Here is a 21,783-nt window from a genome sequence, read left to right as displayed (position 1 = left end):
TGAACATGCACTTGAACATCTTTTATACAACCTACCCTTAACATGCTTAAGATCACAATTACATGTATATTAATCGATGGGATAAAAATCAAGTAAATTTTGTTGTAGATTCCATAAAAAAAGTCTTTCAAGCATAAGCATGCATGATAATTGTTGTCTCTTTGACACATTCCCCATTTCAATTCTCAATTTTATGATAAGCAATCATGGCAATGTCAGATCATGATGATTTATTGAAGTGTTTTTGAAAAAAAAATGTTGCCATGTTTTTTAAGGAGAGCTTTTTTTTCATCATGTTCATCATGTTCATTATGACCATTTCCAAAAAAATCTATATTTAGGATTTACAGCATGACTATACATGTTAGCCAGCTTGTTATTAGAGCTGTATTATAAACAAATGCTAAATTGAAATTTCACTGTTAATTGTATGTGTCTGAAGCACTACTCTGATCTACTCTGCATAAAACCTCATCAGGCATGTCAGGTATGCTTATACTTAAATGTTAGAAAGGCAGAGATGAATAAATTTAATTTAGAAATATGACTACAAACAACTAAAAAAGCTTAGCCTAACTATTCTATTAAATGTTAACTTTTCCTGAGCATGCTGAGTGTGTAATTTGTAGTGCTGTTTTTGCATTTGTTGCTGCCTCATTGATGGTTTTATCCAATATCATCTTTAACTTATATTATCGCTATTATTATTCTCCTTCCATTCATAATAAACATTTCTGAACACTCACGATGGTTAAAAGTTGACCTTGTATATAAAGTATGAAAATTTTACATCAAATTTGTATAGTTCATTAATAGTGTGTTTTCAATTTTTTCTATTTTTAGCTTCAACTCCTGTGCCAGGAGGGTGTAATTTAGAGTTCAACATGCAAAATGACCCAAACATTCACATTGCTTTTAGAAATGAAATAAGTAATGTCATGTTTCAATGGGCTAAAAATTCAACGAAAGATTCAAGTTGTGAACAATCACCAGCTTTAAAACAGTTGTCTTATCAGCTGTACGTTTATTACATTGGTGACAGTGATTGGACAGAAGAAGCTTTTTTTAATGGCATGAAAAAGATGTTAACTCATAACTATGTTATGAAACATGGAACAAAGGTTTGTTTTAGACAGCTGATAGCACTCAACTCTCATCTCACTGCAAGTTTTAGAAGTCCCCTGGCATGGGTTTGACAGGAATTATTTGCAAAGTTTAACCTAAAATCACTCCACCACCAGGCACGGATCCAGAGGGGAGGTTCCGGGGTTGGAACCTCCCCTTTTTTTGGACGATCAATGCATTTGAATGGGGACATGTAATTGGAACCCCCTTTGTCCTGGGTTAGGAACACCCCTTTTTTAAATGGCTGGATCCGCCCCTGCACCACCACTGTGAATTGAAGAAAAAAGTTTAATATCAATCAAAATAAATCTGGCAAAGAAATCAAACATAAGAATACAGTTTTAAGTGAGTTATCTCCCTTTTTTGGGGCATTAATTTGAGAAAATTAGTACAATGCTTTTAATATTGTGAAAATTGTGAGAGGGTTCTATAAATCGCAATAATTTAAACTTGGATATTGAAATTTGAAAAATTGTGTCCTGCATTTTTATTTTATTTTAATCTCTGTCATGTCTGTCCTGTCTTTTTATTCATCACAATGCTTAAGCCCCTCGTAAAAGTCAAATGGTAGTTATTTTTATTTTTACTTTTAATTTATAAATTGTCTTCTTCATATAAATTAACAGACTTATTTCATTTTTTGTTTACAGCTGAAAGAAATAAAATATTCATCATCCAAAAAGCCGCTCTTTAAATTGCCATCTTACCAAGGTCAGGGAACCATTTACAATGTAATTGTAACACATGGAAACCAGATAGCTTCTTATGTTCCCATGACAACATATTCATGTGATCTTAATAAACAAGATGAACAGTGTCACTATGCAAGTAAGTAATGTCAAATTCTTGAATAACAGAAAAAATAAATAAGAAAATGTGGTACCAGTACACATGCTAATGAGACAACTCTCCATCCATGTCACAATGTGTAATTTCAAACAGGAAAACCAATAGTATTATCTATATAAAAAACGAGAAACAAGACACAATTATGATCCACATCATGCACATCAAGAAATGACAACCACTAAATAAACAACAGGCTCCTGACTAGGGCCATGTATGATTTCTATCTCATTCCTGTCACATTAGGAAATAAACAAGGATGAAAGGTTTCAATAAGACAGCATAAGAAGTAATATTAATATACTTAAATATAAAGTAAATTTGTAGGATACTTACACATGTTATAATACAAGTGAATTTTATTTACTTGTATCTGTAAACAAAACTATGGCTTTCTTAAATGTCCTTTAGACATTGAACATGTTGAATTAATGAGATGAAACATTGAAAACTATAAAAAAAAAATGAGCTATAAAATCTGGGAAAAATCATTTAAGGCATGATTTTACATCTCAAAACTTGAGAATTTTTGTGGGGTTGTAATATTGATTTACTTATACAAGTACATTTTTGAGAAAATTAAAGGAAGATTATTTAAACATTATAATTCACTTGTATAAGTATATTTTATTTTACTTCTTATAAATAAAAATAATTTGAATATTATGAAATGTATATATAATGCTTATTACCACAAAACTCTTAAGTTCAAATTTTGTAGTGTTACTTTTACAATTGTTGAGTTATGTCCCTTAATAACTTTATATGTTAGCTAGGACATCATCTGTACTGTGTCCCTATCAGTGTTCCAGCTAGGATTTGAAAATAGAGGCGCGTGTTTTTAAAAAAGGCCACTTTAGCGCGTTCTCACTGAAAAAAATCAAATACTTAATATTATTACATAAAGACAGCTTATAGGCTATGAATACAATCCACATTTATTTTTATTAAGATTTTTTTCTTTTTCAGCCACAACCAGTAAAGTATTGATTAGTGTAGCTGGGGTACTTGGGTTGTTTCTATGTGTTTTGGGACACAAATATTTCCAAACAGGTAATTGGGCCATTTAAAAAAAAATTAAGCAAAAGTGTGACATGGGGGGTCCAACTTCAAACTTAATATTTTGTATTTCTTTTTGTATTGCCCTATTACCAATACTTTAAATTTTATAATTCCAAAGTTTCAGGCAGACCGAAACAGATACATTGAATAATCTTAAATTTTAATAACATACATCTCAATTTTTTTAACAGAAACCATACTACTTAAAAACAAGTTTGGTAATAAAACAGTCAAGAAAACATTGCTCAGACCTTTTCCAAATGAAAGTCAATATAAAAAGGAAAATTTTGAAACTAAAATTTCCATCTTTTCTGCTAAATCATATAATAACATTCAAATTGAATAGTTTAATTTGAAAAAAATAATAGTAACTAGTGATTGAAGTTTTTGCCAATAAAAAGAATCTTAATATATTTCAGTTACAATAGTAAACTTTGTACGCCCTGAGTTTTTGTGATCATTTGCAAAAAACAAAATGTCATTTCATTGTACCGTTTTAATGTAATTGTATGTAGAAAAAGCCTTCTATTTTCAGTATTTTGTCACACTCCTGACATATTTTATAAAGATTGAAAAATGCTTTAAACTTTCACAAAAAATCACTAAACACATTGCTATATCATTGATTTCAATTTCTGGTATCTTTTCCCATAGAACAGGACTTTCTTTTTAGGGTTTATTCCCGATTGTCCCACTTTTTAAAATTTTAGAGTTCTGATTGTCCCACATGAAAAGTTCTGATTGTCCCACATGAAAAGTTCTGATTGTCCCACATTATTTTATGTAGTAAAATGTTCTTAGATAAACAAGGCAACTGTTGTTTGTTTTGCTAAATAAACAAGAATTAATTATTGCACATTTAATATTAATCTTATAAAAGTATAAAAAAAAAATGTTTTTAAACATTTGATTGATACACTTTTGATTAAAAAAATAATTTCTGATTTATGAAATACATCTTTTAAGGTCTTGAATTAACATTTTTTCTTAACCTGATTTTTGTGTTTATATATGACTGTAGAAAATAATTGGTGATGAAAAAATCTTATGGTGTGCACTTATTTTTGCTACGGCCATTTGAATGTACCAAATTCTGATGATTTTCCCAGTTAAGTTCATCTTTTATCAATTTTTTTGGCTATTATCATGAAAAAAAATCACAGTTTCACAACTTTTTTTTCCATACTTTCAATAAAGATAGAGTGGACCAATCTGAATAGACCTAGTAACTAAAAAAAAATAGAAGTAGGTGTTAATATAAGAAAGTTTTATAAAATTTTATTACTTTTTTGTGTCAAATTGACCATTGTGTCAATTTTGAAATTTTCTCTTTTTTTAAAACACAAATCTTATTATTTCAACTTCTTTGTTATAAATGATTGAAAAAATACATATTTGAGAAATTTGAAAGAAAAAAATGTATATGGGACGCACATGCTTCTGGCAAAATCATGTCTTCTACTCCCTACTATTTTCTCTAAATTTGCTGCTGTCTAGAATTTTTCCAGAACAGCCTTTCCAAGAAACACTATTAAGGGGGTTCGCGGGTCTAAATCATTTATATAGGATTTCTCTACATTTTTCTATAAATGAACTTTATCTTAAAGTCAATAGAAAAATAAAATAAAAAAGTGGGGTCACCGTTCATTTGCGCTCACAATCTGCCTACGAAAGAAGCATACATTTGTGTGAAAGTGGTTTTTTTCTGTTGAAGTAATAGTAGAAATAAAGTTAATATCGAAATAAAAAAAGAAAATTATTACAGAAATCGCTCAAATTTTACAATAATTTAGTTTAAGTACAGCTTATATGGAAATTATATTAAAAAATATAGGTCACCGATGAGTTGAAAAAGATATTTCAATTTTAAAGCCAAAATATGGCATTTTTCCACCAAAGGGAGATAATTTGGAACTTTTTCAATGATGTATACATTTTAAAACTCATTTGGGGCCCACACGAATTAATTGTTTTGAATGATTTTTGTACCATGTGATAAAGTAACAACTACAAAAGGTAACACATAAAATTTGTAATGAAAACCCAATGTTTAATTTTTTCCTGAAATTTTTATACCCTCGAGCCTCCTTAAAGGTTGTTTTTCCAATTTTCCCATTGTTTTGCACTCAACAGGACTCTTCACCAATAATAAAGAAGAGCCAGACTTCCATAAGAAATAAAAAAGATGTGGTATGATTGCCAATGAGACAGCTCTCCCAAAGAGACCAAATGACACAGAAATTAACAACTATAGGTCACCATACGGCCTTCAACAATGAGCAAATCCCATACCACATAGCTACAAAAGGCCCCAAAATTTATGTAAAACAATTCAAACGAAAAAACTTATGGCAAAATTTATGTACCAAATAATGAATAAAAAACAAATATGTTACACGGCAAAAAAACGACAACCACTGACTTACAGGCTCCTGGCTTGGAATATCACCACAACAAAGACACTAATTACAGATCTGAGAGTACTCGCAGTACTGACCACTCGTTCAAAGTCAATAAAAAATAATTTAAAAAAAATATGCATCTTAGACTAATTTTTTTTAATTTTTGAATAGACTTCATATTATAGTATATGATACTTCAATTGTACCTTCTATGAGCAAAATAAGATATGTAAATATTATTATTTGTTCCTATTTTGTTCCTATTTTAATAAGTTACATTGATTAGTAACCTTTGATCATGTGGATTAACTGCAACATGCTGTAAAAACAAATTGATCACTAAAAAAACAGTTCCCAATTGTCCCACATTTAAACTTCCCAATTGTCCCACAAACATATTCCCGATTGTCCCACAAAATTTCATTACCTTTTTACCTGTAATTTCAAAAAGTGGGACAATCGGGAAGACACTCGGTTTATTCCCGATTGTCCCACTTTTTAAAATTTTAGAGTTCTGATTGTCCCACATGAAAAGTTCTGATTGTCCCACATGAAAAGTTCTGATTGTCCCACATTATTTTATGTAGTAAAATGTTCTTAGATAAACAAGGCAACTGTTGTTTGTTTTGCTAAATAAACAAGAATTAATTATTGCACATTTAATATTAATCTTATAAAAGTATAAAAAAAAAATGTTTTTAAACATTTGATTGATACACTTTTGATTAAAAAAATAATTTCTGATTTATGAAATACATCTTTTAAGGTCTTGAATTAACATTTTTTCTTAACCTGATTTTTGTGTTTATATATGACTGTAGAAAATAATTGGTGATGAAAAAATCTTATGGTGTGCACTTATTTTTGCTACGGCCATTTGAATGTACCCAATTCTGATGATTTTCCCAGTTAAGTTCATCTTTTATCAATTTTTTTGGCTATTATCATGAAAAAAAATCACAGTTTCACAACTTTTTTTTCCATACTTTCAATAAGGATAGAGTGGACCAATCTGAATAGACCTAGTAACTAAAAAAAAATAGAAGTAGGTGTTAATATAAGAAAGTTTTATAAAATTTTATTACTTTTTTGTGTCAAATTGACCATTGTGTCAATTTTGAAATTTTCTCTTTTTTTAAAACACAAATCTTATTATTTCAACTTCTTTGTTATAAATGATTGAAAAAATACATATTTGAGAAATTTGAAAGAAAAAAATGTATATGGGACGCACATGCTTCTGGCAAAATCATGTCTTCTACTCCCTACTATTTTCTCTAAATTTGCTGCTGTCTAGAATTTTTCCAGAACAGCCTTTCCAAGAAACACTATTAAGGGGGTTCGCGGGTCTAAATCATTTATATAGGATTTCTCTACATTTTTCTATAAATGAACTTTATCTTAAAGTCAATAGAAAAATAAAATAAAAAAGTGGGGTCACCGTTCATTTGCGCTCACAATCTGCCTACGAAAGAAGCATACATTTGTGTAAAAGTGGTTTTTTTCTGTTGAAGTAATAGTAGAAATAAAGTTAATATCGAAATAAAAAAAGAAAATTATTACAGAAATCGCTCAAATTTTACAATAATTTAGTTTAAGTACAGCTTATATGGAAATTATATTAAAAAATATAGGTCACCGATGAGTTGAAAAAGATATTTCAATTTTAAAGCCAAAATATGGCATTTTTCCACCAAAGGGAGATAATTTGGAACTTTTTCAATGATGTATACATTTTAAAACTCATTTGGGGCCCACACGAATTAATTGTTTTGAATGATTTTTGTACCATGTGATAAAGTAACAACTACAAAAGGTAACACATAAAATTTGTAATGAAAACCCAATGTTTAATTTTTTCCTGAAATTTTTATACCCTCGAGCCTCCTTAAAGGTTGTTTTTCCAATTTTCCCATTGTTTTGCACTCAACAGGACTCTTCACCAATAATAAAGAAGAGCCAGACTTCCATAAGAAATAAAAAAGATGTGGTATGATTGCCAATGAGACAGCTCTCCCAAAGAGACCAAATGACACAGAAATTAACAACTATAGGTCACCATACGGCCTTCAACAATGAGCAAATCCCATACCACATAGCTACAAAAGGCCCCAAAATTTATGTAAAACAATTCAAACGAAAAAACTTATGGCAAAATTTATGTACCAAATAATGAATAAAAAACAAATATGTTACACGGCAAAAAAACGACAACCACTGACTTACAGGCTCCTGGCTTGGAATATCACCACAACAAAGACACTAATTACAGATCTGAGAGTACTCGCAGTACTGACCACTCGTTCAAAGTCAATAAAAAATAATTTAAAAAAAATATGCATCTTAGACTAATTTTTTTTAATTTTTGAATAGACTTCATATTATAGTATATGATACTTCAATTGTACCTTCTATGAGCAAAATAAGATATGTAAATATTATTATTTGTTCCTATTTTGTTCCTATTTTAATAAGTTACATTGATTAGTAACCTTTGATCATGTGGATTAACTGCAACATGCTGTAAAAACAAATTGATCACTAAAAAAACAGTTCCCAATTGTCCCACATTTAAACTTCCCAATTGTCCCACAAACATATTCCCGATTGTCCCACAAAATTTCATTACCTTTTTACCTGTAATTTCAAAAAGTGGGACAATCGGGAAGACACTCGGTTTATTCCCGATTGTCCCACTTTTTAAAATTTTAGAGTTCTGATTGTCCCACATGAAAAGTTCTGATTGTCCCACATGAAAAGTTCTGATTGTCCCACATTATTTTATGTAGTAAAATGTTCTTAGATAAACAAGGCAACTGTTGTTTGTTTTGCTAAATAAACAAGAATTAATTATTGCACATTTAATATTAATCTTATAAAAGTATAAAAAAAAAATGTTTTTAAACATTTGATTGATACACTTTTGATTAAAAAAATAATTTCTGATTTATGAAATACATCTTTTAAGGTCTTGAATTAACATTTTTTCTTAACCTGATTTTTGTGTTTATATATGACTGTAGAAAATAATTGGTGATGAAAAAATCTTATGGTGTGCACTTATTTTTGCTACGGCCATTTGAATGTACCCAATTCTGATGATTTTCCCAGTTAAGTTCATCTTTTATCAATTTTTTTGGCTATTATCATGAAAAAAAATCACAGTTTCACAACTTTTTTTTCCATACTTTCAATAAGGATAGAGTGGACCAATCTGAATAGACCTAGTAACTAAAAAAAAATAGAAGTAGGTGTTAATATAAGAAAGTTTTATAAAATTTTATTACTTTTTTGTGTCAAATTGACCATTGTGTCAATTTTGAAATTTTCTCTTTTTTTAAAACACAAATCTTATTATTTCAACTTCTTTGTTATAAATGATTGAAAAAATACATATTTGAGAAATTTGAAAGAAAAAAATGTATATGGGACGCACATGCTTCTGGCAAAATCATGTCTTCTACTCCCTACTATTTTCTCTAAATTTGCTGCTGTCTAGAATTTTTCCAGAACAGCCTTTCCAAGAAACACTATTAAGGGGGTTCGCGGGTCTAAATCATTTATATAGGATTTCTCTACATTTTTCTATAAATGAACTTTATCTTAAAGTCAATAGAAAAATAAAATAAAAAAGTGGGGTCACCGTTCATTTGCGCTCACAATCTGCCTACGAAAGAAGCATACATTTGTGTAAAAGTGGTTTTTTTCTGTTGAAGTAATAGTAGAAATAAAGTTAATATCGAAATAAAAAAAGAAAATTATTACAGAAATCGCTCAAATTTTACAATAATTTAGTTTAAGTACAGCTTATATGGAAATTATATTAAAAAATATAGGTCACCGATGAGTTGAAAAAGATATTTCAATTTTAAAGCCAAAATATGGCATTTTTCCACCAAAGGGAGATAATTTGGAACTTTTTCAATGATGTATACATTTTAAAACTCATTTGGGGCCCACACGAATTAATTGTTTTGAATGATTTTTGTACCATGTGATAAAGTAACAACTACAAAAGGTAACACATAAAATTTGTAATGAAAACCCAATGTTTAATTTTTTCCTGAAATTTTTATACCCTCGAGCCTCCTTAAAGGTTGTTTTTCCAATTTTCCCATTGTTTTGCACTCAACAGGACTCTTCACCAATAATAAAGAAGAGCCAGACTTCCATAAGAAATAAAAAAGATGTGGTATGATTGCCAATGAGACAGCTCTCCCAAAGAGACCAAATGACACAGAAATTAACAACTATAGGTCACCATACGGCCTTCAACAATGAGCAAATCCCATACCACATAGCTACAAAAGGCCCCAAAATTTATGTAAAACAATTCAAACGAAAAAACTTATGGCAAAATTTATGTACCAAATAATGAATAAAAAACAAATATGTTACACGGCAAAAAAACGACAACCACTGACTTACAGGCTCCTGGCTTGGAATATCACCACAACAAAGACACTAATTACAGATCTGAGAGTACTCGCAGTACTGACCACTCGTTCAAAGTCAATAAAAAATAATTTAAAAAAAATATGCATCTTAGACTAATTTTTTTTAATTTTTGAATAGACTTCATATTATAGTATATGATACTTCAATTGTACCTGGGACAATCGGGAAGACACCCTTTTTAGGACCATTTATAAAAAAACGAAGAGAGGCCCCCCAAAATATCAGGAGTGTGACAACTGTCTTTAAACATCTACCAAAGAACACAAAGGACTTAAATGTTTTATTTTTTTTTATTTTTGAGAAGTGGCTATTCCAAAGAGAAGAAAAAAAATTATTACCACTGTGATATGTTTATATCATAGATGTGGGAGTGCATTATATATGTCAGGAGTGTGACGCTTTTTTAAGGAATTTTCTGTCAATTCATAATTTCACAAGATTAAGTTCCACAAGTTTCTTTGTGTTAGAAATGTTAAAACCAAGTAATATTCATATCATTTACCTCTTAAATGTGTTATTTATCATGATTTTTTTTGGCACTATCAGTTTTAATCAGTCATTTTACTATTTTTTGTGCACAGTAATGCAAATTTATCAAAGGAAATAAGTGTTTACAACTATAATTTATATAGGAAAGTGAGGAAATGAATTTTGTACAAAATAGAACAATTATTTTGATTAAAATTGGTATATTTAAAGATGTTTCAAGGATTAACCATTCAGATGTAATATGTCACACTCCTGACATGAATTTAACAATTTAAGAAAAATATGAAAATTAGCTTTAGTTTTAGGACAGATAATTGAAAGACAGCTAGTAAATAGAAACAAATTTTGGTTAAACTTCCATTCCTCATAAACATCCACTAGATTTGCTGAAATAAGCAGGGCAAAATTCTCTAGAAGAAATAAATGAAAGAAGGAGACTTGGAAAGAGCGAACCTGTAAATACTGGCTGAATCTGAAATTTAAACATGATCAGAGGAAGTTGGACAATCTTAAACAAAATAAAAACCTATAAAACGAAGCTAACAAAAAAAGGCTTGAAGTAAGAAGAACTTTAAATTCTAAATTTGATAAACAACATAAAGAAAAACAAAGGCAGTGGCAGAGAAACAGTAGAAAAAAGGAAGAAAAGATCAAAAAAGAAGTTGGCTTGAATAAGGACTTAGAATCGAACAAAAACACCTCAGATTCAAATGAGAACAGATCTGTGACTGTGTCAGATTCCAGATCTACAGTGAGAAAACCTGCATAACACACAAGAAATCAACTGCCACAAAACCCAAATGCTTATAAATGATCTCGTCTAGAAGGCCCTTTTTTCCTAGCATTTTTTATGATGCGTTTCAAAGTACTCGTCCAAGCATTTGGGTTTTGTGGCAGTTGATTTCTTGTGTGTTATGCAGGTTTTCTCACTGTAGATCTGGAATCTGACACAGTCACAGATCTGTTCTCATTTGAATCTGAGCTGTTTTTGTTTGATTCTAAGTCCTTATTCAAGCCAACTTCTTTTTTTTATCTTTTCTTCCTTTTTTCTACTGTTTCTCTGCCACTGCCTTTGTTTTTCTTTATATTGTTTTTCAAATTTGGAATTCAAAGTTCTTCTTACTTTAAGCTTTTATTTGTTAGCTAGGTTTTGTAGTTTTTTCTTTTGTTTAAGATTGTCAACTTCCTCTGATCATTTTTCAATTTTAGATTCTGCCAGTATTTGAGGGTTCTCTCTTTCCAAGTCTCCTTCTTTCATTTATTTCTTCTAGAGAATTTTGCCCTGCTTATTTCAGCAAATCTAGTGGATGTTTATGAGGAATGGAAGTTTAACCAAAATTTGTTTCTATTTACCAGCTGTCTTTCAATTATCTGTCCTAAAACTAAAGCTTATTTTCATATTTTTCTTAAATTGTTAAATTCATGTCAGGAGTGTGACAAATTACATCTGAATGGTTAATCCTTGAAACATCTTTAAATAAACCATTTTAAATCAAAATAATTGTTCTATTTTGTACAAAATTCATTTCCTCACTTTCCTATATGATATTATAGTTGTACACACTTATTTCCTTTGATAAATTTGCATTACTGTGCACACAAAATAGTAAAATGACTGATTAAAACTGATCGTGCCAAAAAAAATCATGATAAATAACACATTTAAGAGGTAAATGATATGAATATTACTTGGTTTTAACATTTCTAACATAAAGAAACTTGTGGAACTTGTCCTAGTGAAATTATGAATTGATAGAAAATGCCTTAAAATAGCGTCACACTCCTGACATATATAATGCACGCCCACATCTATAATATAAACATATCACAGTTGTAATAACTTTTTTTCTTCTCTTTGGAATAGCCACATCTGAAAAATAAAGAAGAAAAAAACATTTAAGTCCTATGTATTTTTTGGTAGATGTTTAAAGGTAGTTGTCACACTCCTGACATTTTTGGGTACCTCTCTTTGGTGTCCATTAAAACATTAAAATATGTAATTTAGAGCACCAACATACCCTTACTTATAATGCTAATATACCAATACAAACTTATTTCACATACTGACATTATTTGACTTTAAAACTTGGTTACAAGGAAGCTTTAATTTTAAAAGTGTCATTTTTTAGAAGATTTTTTTTCTGTACATACCTTCACAATAAAGGTCAGTGTTTACTTATTTTACAATTTTATTGAACAAAATTGCAAAAATATTTAAGACTAATAATGTAGCAACTACCAGAAATATTTCAGTATTGCATCAAAACAATCCACTTTTTTCAATACTACTTTGAAAATTTTATTTTTTTTAAATGTCACGCTAAAAGCGTCACACTCCTGACAAAAATGGCCTGTTTTTTTAACATTTCTCTGATATGGTTGGAGATATCTTCATGAAACTTGGGAGCAAGCTATCCCTGACTATCCTGCATTTTATAACACCTGTGTTATAATTATAAACTTAACTAATATAAAGATATACCACAATAAGTAAAAAGCCTCATTTTTTTGAAATGACCCAATTTTAGATACACTCAATCATGACTCTAAATTTAAACCACTTTCTGACCCTCAAATTGAAATTCTTCTATAATTAAAATTCATGAATATTATTTGGAAAAAAAAGTTCTAGATTGAAGGAAATTGCGAAGTAATCATTTTAATTGTTGCACATGTGTAATCAGAAGTGATAACCCTTTTTAACCAGAGATTGTGTGTTAAACAGCTGAATGGTCACAAAGGTGTTAATTGGACCATAAACATGTCGCTTAAAGAAAAAGGTTACATAAAAAACAGCTACAAAATTAAAGTGCAAGTTTAGAAATGTACAATCAGTTATAAAGAAATATGAAATAGCTAGCCCTAAATGAAATTATTTTGGTTTGTATGATAATTATGAGGATATACAATAGTCACTTCATATTGAATTGCTAATCATGATCACCTGAAGTTGGACTTTCAATGATCTAATCTAATTTTCATTAGAATTGAAATGTTAAAACATACAATTTGGGTATTAAAAGATTGAATAGACAGAATCCTGTTTGAAGTTGCATCTTTAGTTTATGCCCCCTTTGCTGAGATTGATTATATTTTTCAATGACTTACTAAAAACAATTGGTAACGTGCAATGACAAATTTATCAGATTTTATGATTTTTTTTTTATTAATTCACTTTTTCTTGTTAAAGTATTATCATATATGAAGTCCCATAAGGGAAAACTTAGCCCCCTTGCTACCCCTTTAAAACCCCTCTGATATCTTATATTACTAATCCATAATCTTGAATGTTTGTCATCAGTCATTATTTTCTATTTTAGGAAATTTTCTAATGGCCTTCTGTGGATTTTGTGTCATCTTCTACTTAGTGCTGAATATCTCCACATTACAGTCATTAACTGGTAAAATTTTATAACTAACGGCTGTTCCATTGAAATCATACATGGTACCCAATGAAGGCATTTAAAGATGCAGCCACCACCAATAGAGGCAAATTAAAATTTCACTTATATTTTAACTATGCAACATAAATGACAGCCACCCATGGCATAGTAAAGATTTTAAAGTGCCTTCCATAGTTCCCATGTATGTTTTTATGGAGTACTTAAGAAATATATATGTATGAATGCATTCACCTTATTTTTATTTGCCCATCATTACTTGACATCACAGATGTTTCCCGTAATATTTTTACGTCACAAGGGTAATTTCTGAGGTCATAAAAATGAAGCGATTCTTTAATTAGATAACATAAATAGTATAAGTGTCGAGATTTTTGGGCAAAGTCTTGCACCTTTTTAAATAGTGATAAGGTTTATAAGGTTTATCAATATTTATTATATATCTACTAAACATTAAAAAAAAATCCCTATATTTATATACCGTAAATGGATTATCGTTTATTGTTCAAATTTGTTAACTGTCATATATATATGCCAAATTGACATCACAAATCAGATGTCTGCACTAAAGTCACTGGGGTAAAGCTGATGACCGTAACTGCATTCACGGTCATCCCAAGATGTTGGATGAAAAATTAGGTCAGTTTTTTTATTGTCTGTTAAGGTGTTTCTACATCATTTTCTTTACAAAGCATACTTTGATACGATGTAAATATATAAAAGTTTCACACGGAAGTCACAAATCTCTACCGAGGAACGTGTAGAAAACGGGAATTTGGATTTGAAAAATACGCGAGGATGACCGTTAATCGTAATCGAGATGACCGTAACAGGATTAGCGATTTATAACAAGGCTGACCGTAATTGGTTAAAAGATGACCGTAAATTGTTAAGGATGACCGTAATTTATAAAGAATGACTAAATTTAAAAGGATGACCGTCAATTGAAAGAACTATCCATATTTGTATGCACTGTTTTTTGTTGAGTTTGTCGCAATAGGGGAACGGTTAGTTCTTTTTAACTATTTGGCTTGTAGTTGGATGCTACATATGACGAACCATGTATTTGAAGCACGTCTTATTTTTGTCAACCTTCATGATAATGTTGTCTTCAAAAATTACACCTTTGTTAAGCCAATTTAGTCTTACTCAAATGATAGATGAACCTACTCATTTTACTGACTGGTCGTCATCATTGTTAGTAGATATAGGAAGATGTGGTGTGAGTGCCAATGAGACAACTCTAGACCTTTTTATAACAAATGATGCTCACATAATAAATTACTGTGGAGTCGGGCCACCTTTATTAGACCAAATACGTTCTCACTGTCCTATAATTAGTCTTTTGAACTTTCCAAAATGTCGTCAACAAACTTTTAAGCGGAAAATTTGGCTATATGATCGAGGAGACTATAAAAGATATAGTAACATTTTATCTGAAAGAAATTGTGATTCCGTAATTAACTTAAATAACGTTGAACAATTTACAACCGAAATAACAAAAACTATCATAGAAGCTGCTGAAAAATGTATTCCAAATAAAATAATAACTGTTGGCAAAAATGAACCTCCATGGCTAACAAGTCAAATGTTGTTAAAAAAAAAAGATAAGGAAAAAAAAAAGAATCCACAGAAAGGCTAAAAAATATGATAACCCATCAGAGTGGTCAAAATTTAAGAAAATACGAAATGAAGTTACTAGTTTAATAAGAAAATCGAAGGATGATTATAACAACAAGATTACTAAGATGGTTTAAAAATTTATCTTATAAATAGAGTCCAGCGGGTGGTTATTAACGGTTCAAGTTTCCAATGGTTACCTGTAAATGCAGTAAATTTTTAATAGACCGAATGATGTTAAACACTATAGACCTATTTCCTTGTTGAGTGTAATATCAATGTGTATGGAACGATGTGTATATAAACATGTTTACAATCACTTTATGCGCAATAATATTTTAACGAAAAATCAGTCGGGCTTTACACGGGGGGATTCAGCAGTTAATCAATTAATTAACATTTGAATGATTTTGGAAAGGCTTTAGATAGCGGTAAAGAAATCAGGGTAGTATTCTGTGATATAAGTAAAGCGTTTGATCGAGTCTGGCATAAGGGACTGCTATTTAAACTTCGACAAGCGAGCATACCGGGTTTTTTACTAAGATGGTTTAAAAATTATCTTACAAATTGAGTCCAGCGGGTGGTTATTAACGGTTCAAGTTCCGAATGGTTACCTGTAAATGCAGGCGTCCCACAAGGGTCTACTCTAGGCCCTCTCCTTTTTTTGATACATTGTATTTATACACGATATTGTAGAAGACATTCAAGTTCAAATTAAGCTATTCGCAGATGACACTTCATTATATATTATGGAATTGACAATCCAATAGAAACAGCTAAAATTGTAAATGACAATCTAGATAAGATTTATAATTGGTAAAAAAAAATGGCTTGTTAATTTTAATGCCCAGAAAACTGAAAGTAAGATAATTTCAAAAAAAATAAATAGACCCTTTCATCCTCCATTAATAATGAACACCAAAGAGCTATAAACAGTAAGTAAACGCAAACATCTACTAGGTGTCTTTTTTTTTCTAACAACGGATCCTGGAACGACCATATTGAATATATAGTTTCTAAATCTTATAAAAGAATAAATATAATGAGAAAAATGAAAAATGTTCTTGATAGATTTTGACATGAAAAAATTTACATATCATTTGTTTGCCCAATTCTTGAATATGCCGATATCGTTTGGGACTCTCAAAATCAGAATTGGATTGCTAAACTTGAAAGTATTCAGCTTGACGCAGCGTGTATCGTCACGGGGGTTACTAAACTTACCAGTATAAACAATTTATATGTTGAAACTCGATGGGAAAAAAATATCTGAAAGACGACGCAATCACAGAATAAAAGACTTATTGCCTGATTCAGTAGGCAGTAGGCATGATCATAATACAAGACAGAGAAATAATATTTCACAAGTCAACACACGGACCCGTTTATATTCTGAATATTTCATCCCTGCAACAACAAAACTATGGAACACTCTTAACTTAAACATAAGAAAATGTGAATCTTTATCATTATTCAAAAAACAAATTAGTACCCAAAATAGTAAGATCCCAGCGTATTATTATATAGGAAATCACCTTTTCCTTCGTAACTTAGTAGACTCTCCAAATTGTCGTTGTGGTGATGTAGAAACAAATTCTCACTTCCTGTTATCTTGTCCTATATATACTAATTTAAGACAAGAACTATTGTATTCTGTTTCAGTTCTTCCTGTCCAAGTTAACACAAAAACTTTGCTTTTTGGATCAACGGTACTCTCAGATGAGCAAAATAGTCTTTTATTTAGTTTGGTGCAGAAATATATTATTAAAAGTAAACGTTTTAACCCTTGATGTTAATGTTTCATCACTCAGTAGGAACCAAAGCATTTCACGCTGTATTCATTACAACAATCCATGTTTGTTTTTTTTAATTTTTTTATCATTACATTTTTTCTTTTCCTTCTTTCACCTTTTTCATATTCATATATTTATTACAGAGCATGCCAGTATTTATATTTATGTATTGTTCAATAAGTGTATTATTTTTGTAAAGGAGACAGATTTGTAAAAGCAAATTGCTTGTTTCTGAATCCTGAATATTATTTCCTTGTTATAATATCGTATCATGATGAATGATCTGAATACATATTGTTTAAACTAATGTTGTCTTATAAATACGTCTTACACCAACACAACAAAGGTATTACAAATACGGATATTTCTTAGAAATGACGGTTATACTATGAAAGGTACGGTCATCCTTGATAAATTACGGTCATCCTTTCGAAATTACGGTCATCATTTTACCAATCACGGTCATCCTTATTATATGTTACGGTCATCTTGAAAATATCTTAAAGATGATTTACGGTCATCTTAGCGAATTTTTCAAATCCAATTTCCCGTTTTATTAACGTTCCTCGGTAGAGATTTCGGACTTCTTTGTGAATCTTTTATAAATTTACATCGTACCAGTTTATGATTTGTAAAGAAAATGATGTAGAAACACCTTAACAGGCGATAAAAATACTGACCTAATTTTTCGTCCGACATCTTGGGATGACCGTGAATGCAGTTACGGTCATCAGCTTTACCCCAGTGAAAGTTAACAAAGTGTATCATTTTGATATTTTTTTCAATAATTTACTGAATTAGGGATTAACAAAGTGTTACCATTGAATGTTTGCAATGTGAGAGGTAAGATTAAACCTCTAATAATGAATACCTTAAACTTTCTGAAATTTTTCAAGATGCTTGATAACACAGTTGAAATAATACAATGCTCAGATGTATTTTCAAACTATTGACAACTTTTTTTTGGTATAAAATGATCTGATTATAAAAGATTTATATAATACAATGTATACATTATATTCTTTTCAGTTATATTTGTTCTGTCATGTATATTGGCAACTGTAGCTGGTGTCCTGTGGTTAATGCTATGGTGGTGCATTGGAGTACCAGTCCTGTCTGTTCTGGTTCCTGGTTTTACAGCTGGTTATCTGTTTGCATGTGTACTGTTCTATACTGATTTTGGTAAAGAAAATAAATTGGAAATTTATTTAAGATTGAACAGGAAAAGTATTCAGTGATTGCATAAATTCTTGAACAAGTTCCAGGAGCATGCTTAAATGAACTGTATTGATTGGTCTGTTCCCAATTAACACTCTCATTGCTGATAATTTTTCCATTGAGTTTTGATGGAAATTATTAAACATTATTTCCATGTGGATATCATCATATAAAATTGAGAATGGAAATGGGGAGTGTGTCAAGGAGACAACAACCCGACCAAATAAAAAAACAACAGCAGAAGGTCACCAACAGATCTTCAATGTAGCGAGATCATTCTCAGCAATATTTCCTAGGGACTTTTTTTTTTAAATGAGAATACTTAAATTTATTGGATTGAAATCAAAAAAAAAATTTAAGCTGGAAAATTCCAATGTGTGATTTGCCAAAATCTTGTCAGTTGGCAGATATTATGAAGAAGTTAATGTATCCATGGTATCAATCATATTGCATCCATTAATTATAAACAGTCAAATTTATGATGTTGTTTAATAATAATAAAAAAAGGAACCCTAAAAAACAACAGTTTGAATGACCTAACACGCCTGATAAAAAAGCTGTCAAATTGAAATGTTCCAGAATGACCATTTCCTGCAATAGTATTTTTGATGCAAAAGGTTCAGGGATAATTTTTATGAATAAATACAATTCCTAGAAAAAAATATGCATCAGCTAACAGTACGTAGTATTTTAAAACAGACATTTTTTTGTTGGTATGAATTTCTTCCACAAAGAGGAATCACCATATATCCATGTTAGGCTAAAGTATAGAGTTAAAGATCAGATGCAGACAGTTCCCTGACAAGCAAACAGCCCTAATAATGGCAAACACTACAAGCAGGAGACATTCTTCTGCATCCACACTGCACAAGTTGCAAACCCTGCAGTAAATACATGGTTTGTAAATTAGAGACTGTTTCTCATCTACAATCTCATTTAATGTGCCTTATGATAATATGTATTTTGAGTCACTTTCAAATACCATGTTTTTTAAGAAATACAAATGTCTTTCAAAAAATTATGTAAGAAATAAAAATAAAATGTTACCATATTGTTTTATTTTAGGTAACTTACTGTATTGGACAACAAGATATAATTATGGCATGTCATTTACAGTTGGAGTGCTGATATTACCAGTTCTGATTTTATATTGGACCAGAGTGGTATGTTATCCTAGAAGATGATAAAATATTTTACAAAAAATTCATGGCTTTTAGGTCTAATTGCAATAGATGGTAGATTTCGTCCTCTCCAAATATCTGTCAAAGAAGGGTTAGTGCCAACATCAATCTTCTTCTCTGAATCTATAGTTGATCAATAAAAAGTAACCAATTATCCTTTAGGGTATTTAGTTTAATAATGTTATTGATGACTCAGTTGCCAACCAAAATGGCCACCAATGATTCAAATAGAAAATAGAGGTTTATTCTGAGAAGTCACTTATATCTTGAAAATCTGTGTAGAAATGTGAAATCTGACAGGAGCAAAGTTTCTTAAAATGTAAAGAACTCTTTCATTCCCTGTTTAGCATGTTTAGGATAGAAATGTCAATCACTGTCAATACAAATAAAATATTAAATACAGGTTTTCACCTTTTTGTGACAATGGTGTTGTTCAACCATATTATACCTCAATGATGATCTGAAGATTCTTATCAGAGTATTGAGACTTTCATTGTGACAATAACACCTTGTTCATTATTGTTAGTCCAACTTCTTTTCGACCATTTGACAGAAAGCGCCTATACTGTACTGTTGTTATCCTACACTTTTATTGAACAGAAATTATACCATCTGCATCCTTTGGTTTGACCATTTAATGAGAGTTATGGGATTTAAAACATATTTTGAATATTGCATGTATCACAATGACACACTGTGACACACTTTTTTTTTTAAATTCCTCGTCTTTAAAGCACAGTTGAAGTGTTGCTATGGTGTTTCAATCATGTTCATATTTTGTATTCAATTTTCAGTTGAATATTTTGTGCTGTGCCTTCATTGGAAGTTTTCTGATTACTTTAACAATAGATGTGTGGATAGAAGCTGGCCTGAAATTTATTATTGTCAACACATTTAGACATGCTTACATAGATGGTTACTTGGATGTCATAGTTACAGGGCCTTTTCAAATTAAAGGTAAATATATTGATGTTATGTCCATAATACTACAATCGTCTAGACTTTTAATAATTAGAAAATGACATGGAGGAGATCAAGCTAAGTGATGCTTCGTTTGTTATAAAAAGACAAAGAGTCGGGGGTGGTGGTGGTGGAGGATGGTGGACCTTGGTTGATAAATCACAATACTAACAGTATACATCATGATAGCTGCAAGGTTTGAGGCTATAATTAGTTTATTTTGTTCATTTTACTGTTTCAGTGGCACGAAACCCCTAAAACAAGGAAGTGTACCATTTCGACCAAAACTTTCCACTTATCATGTTTTGACTAACATTTTGGTAAAATTTCATTAGTGAACAAACACCTGAAATAGTGATTGTGTGGTAGGGTAAAACAGTCTTAAAGGTAACCCATCTATGTTTTCATCAATGAAAATGCAAAATATATAAATACACAACCACACCAAGTCAGAATGGGGATGTTAGATATAATGCCATATGTATGGAAAGTGCTTATCATGCTGCATTTAATATAAGTTTAAGGCGTCAACATAGGAAACATGCCATACCCATAAGTCTGATAATAGATCCTCACTAAAATGTAGTAATGAACCAACAAAAAACTTTTTCTCTAATTCAAGTTTGCCTCAACCAAATGTAATGAAACTCATACACAATGCTTATTAACACAAAACTCATATCAAGTACAAATTTGGATTGCTTCTCTTTTCAGGGGTTAAGTCCCTTTATCATGTTATATGCACGTGGTGGCATCTTCCATGTTACATAGACACATTCCCCATTTATTCTTGTGTGATATGATTAATAAACATATTCGTGTAGAATTTCGTTTATTCTTTAGATATTATCCTTTCTTGTGTGTGGACAGTACTGTTTGTGACTGGATCAGGATTACAATTTTACAGAGAGCGGGGCAAACCAGAGTTCCCATCCTGTCCTAGAAAGTTACGCAGATTACATCGCCAACATGCACCAAATACCTCGGATCAAGATCACATAGAGAGAGATGAACGTTCACCTTTATTGAGAAATGTTGCTGAACCTTATTATTCAACCAGAGATAGAGATCAGTCAGAACCAACCTGAAGTTGATATTGATTTTTACCAAGTGTGAATTGATCATGTACTTATGGAAAACAATGGAAAAACAAAGGTTTTGGAGAATAACAAACAGACTATTGTAAACTATTTAATTCTTCTATGTCTGTTGAATGTCTTCCTTTATT

The 21,783-nt window shown here is 30.5% G+C and overlaps 1 protein-coding gene across 2 annotated transcripts in view; it reads left to right on the top strand.

The window, feature by feature from the left end:
• The window catches only part of LOC134683049 (transmembrane 7 superfamily member 3-like), a 25,899-nt gene extending 4,116 nt beyond the window's left edge, over positions 1–21,783 (top strand). The window contains exons 3-10 of one of the 2 annotated variants that reach the window (XM_063542089.1): positions 844–1,121; positions 1,776–1,953; positions 2,941–3,024; positions 13,703–13,783; positions 18,226–18,378; positions 19,480–19,577; positions 20,390–20,552; positions 21,399–21,783. In XM_063542089.1, coding sequence (XP_063398159.1) covers positions 844–1,121; positions 1,776–1,953; positions 2,941–3,024; positions 13,703–13,783; positions 18,226–18,378; positions 19,480–19,577; positions 20,390–20,552; positions 21,399–21,643 — 1,280 coding nt within the window. In that variant the 3' untranslated portion in view covers positions 21,644–21,783. The remainder of the gene's footprint in view (positions 1–843; positions 1,122–1,775; positions 1,954–2,940; positions 3,025–13,702; positions 13,784–18,225; positions 18,379–19,479; positions 19,578–20,389; positions 20,553–21,398) is intronic. The other variant, XM_063542088.1, reaches the window with a different exon arrangement.

Source organism: Mytilus trossulus, chromosome 9 (assembly GCF_036588685.1).
Source record: "Mytilus trossulus isolate FHL-02 chromosome 9, PNRI_Mtr1.1.1.hap1, whole genome shotgun sequence".
Classification (NCBI taxonomy): Eukaryota; Metazoa; Mollusca; class Bivalvia; order Mytilida; family Mytilidae; genus Mytilus; species Mytilus trossulus.
This window is presented reverse-complemented; position numbering and strand designations above follow the sequence as displayed.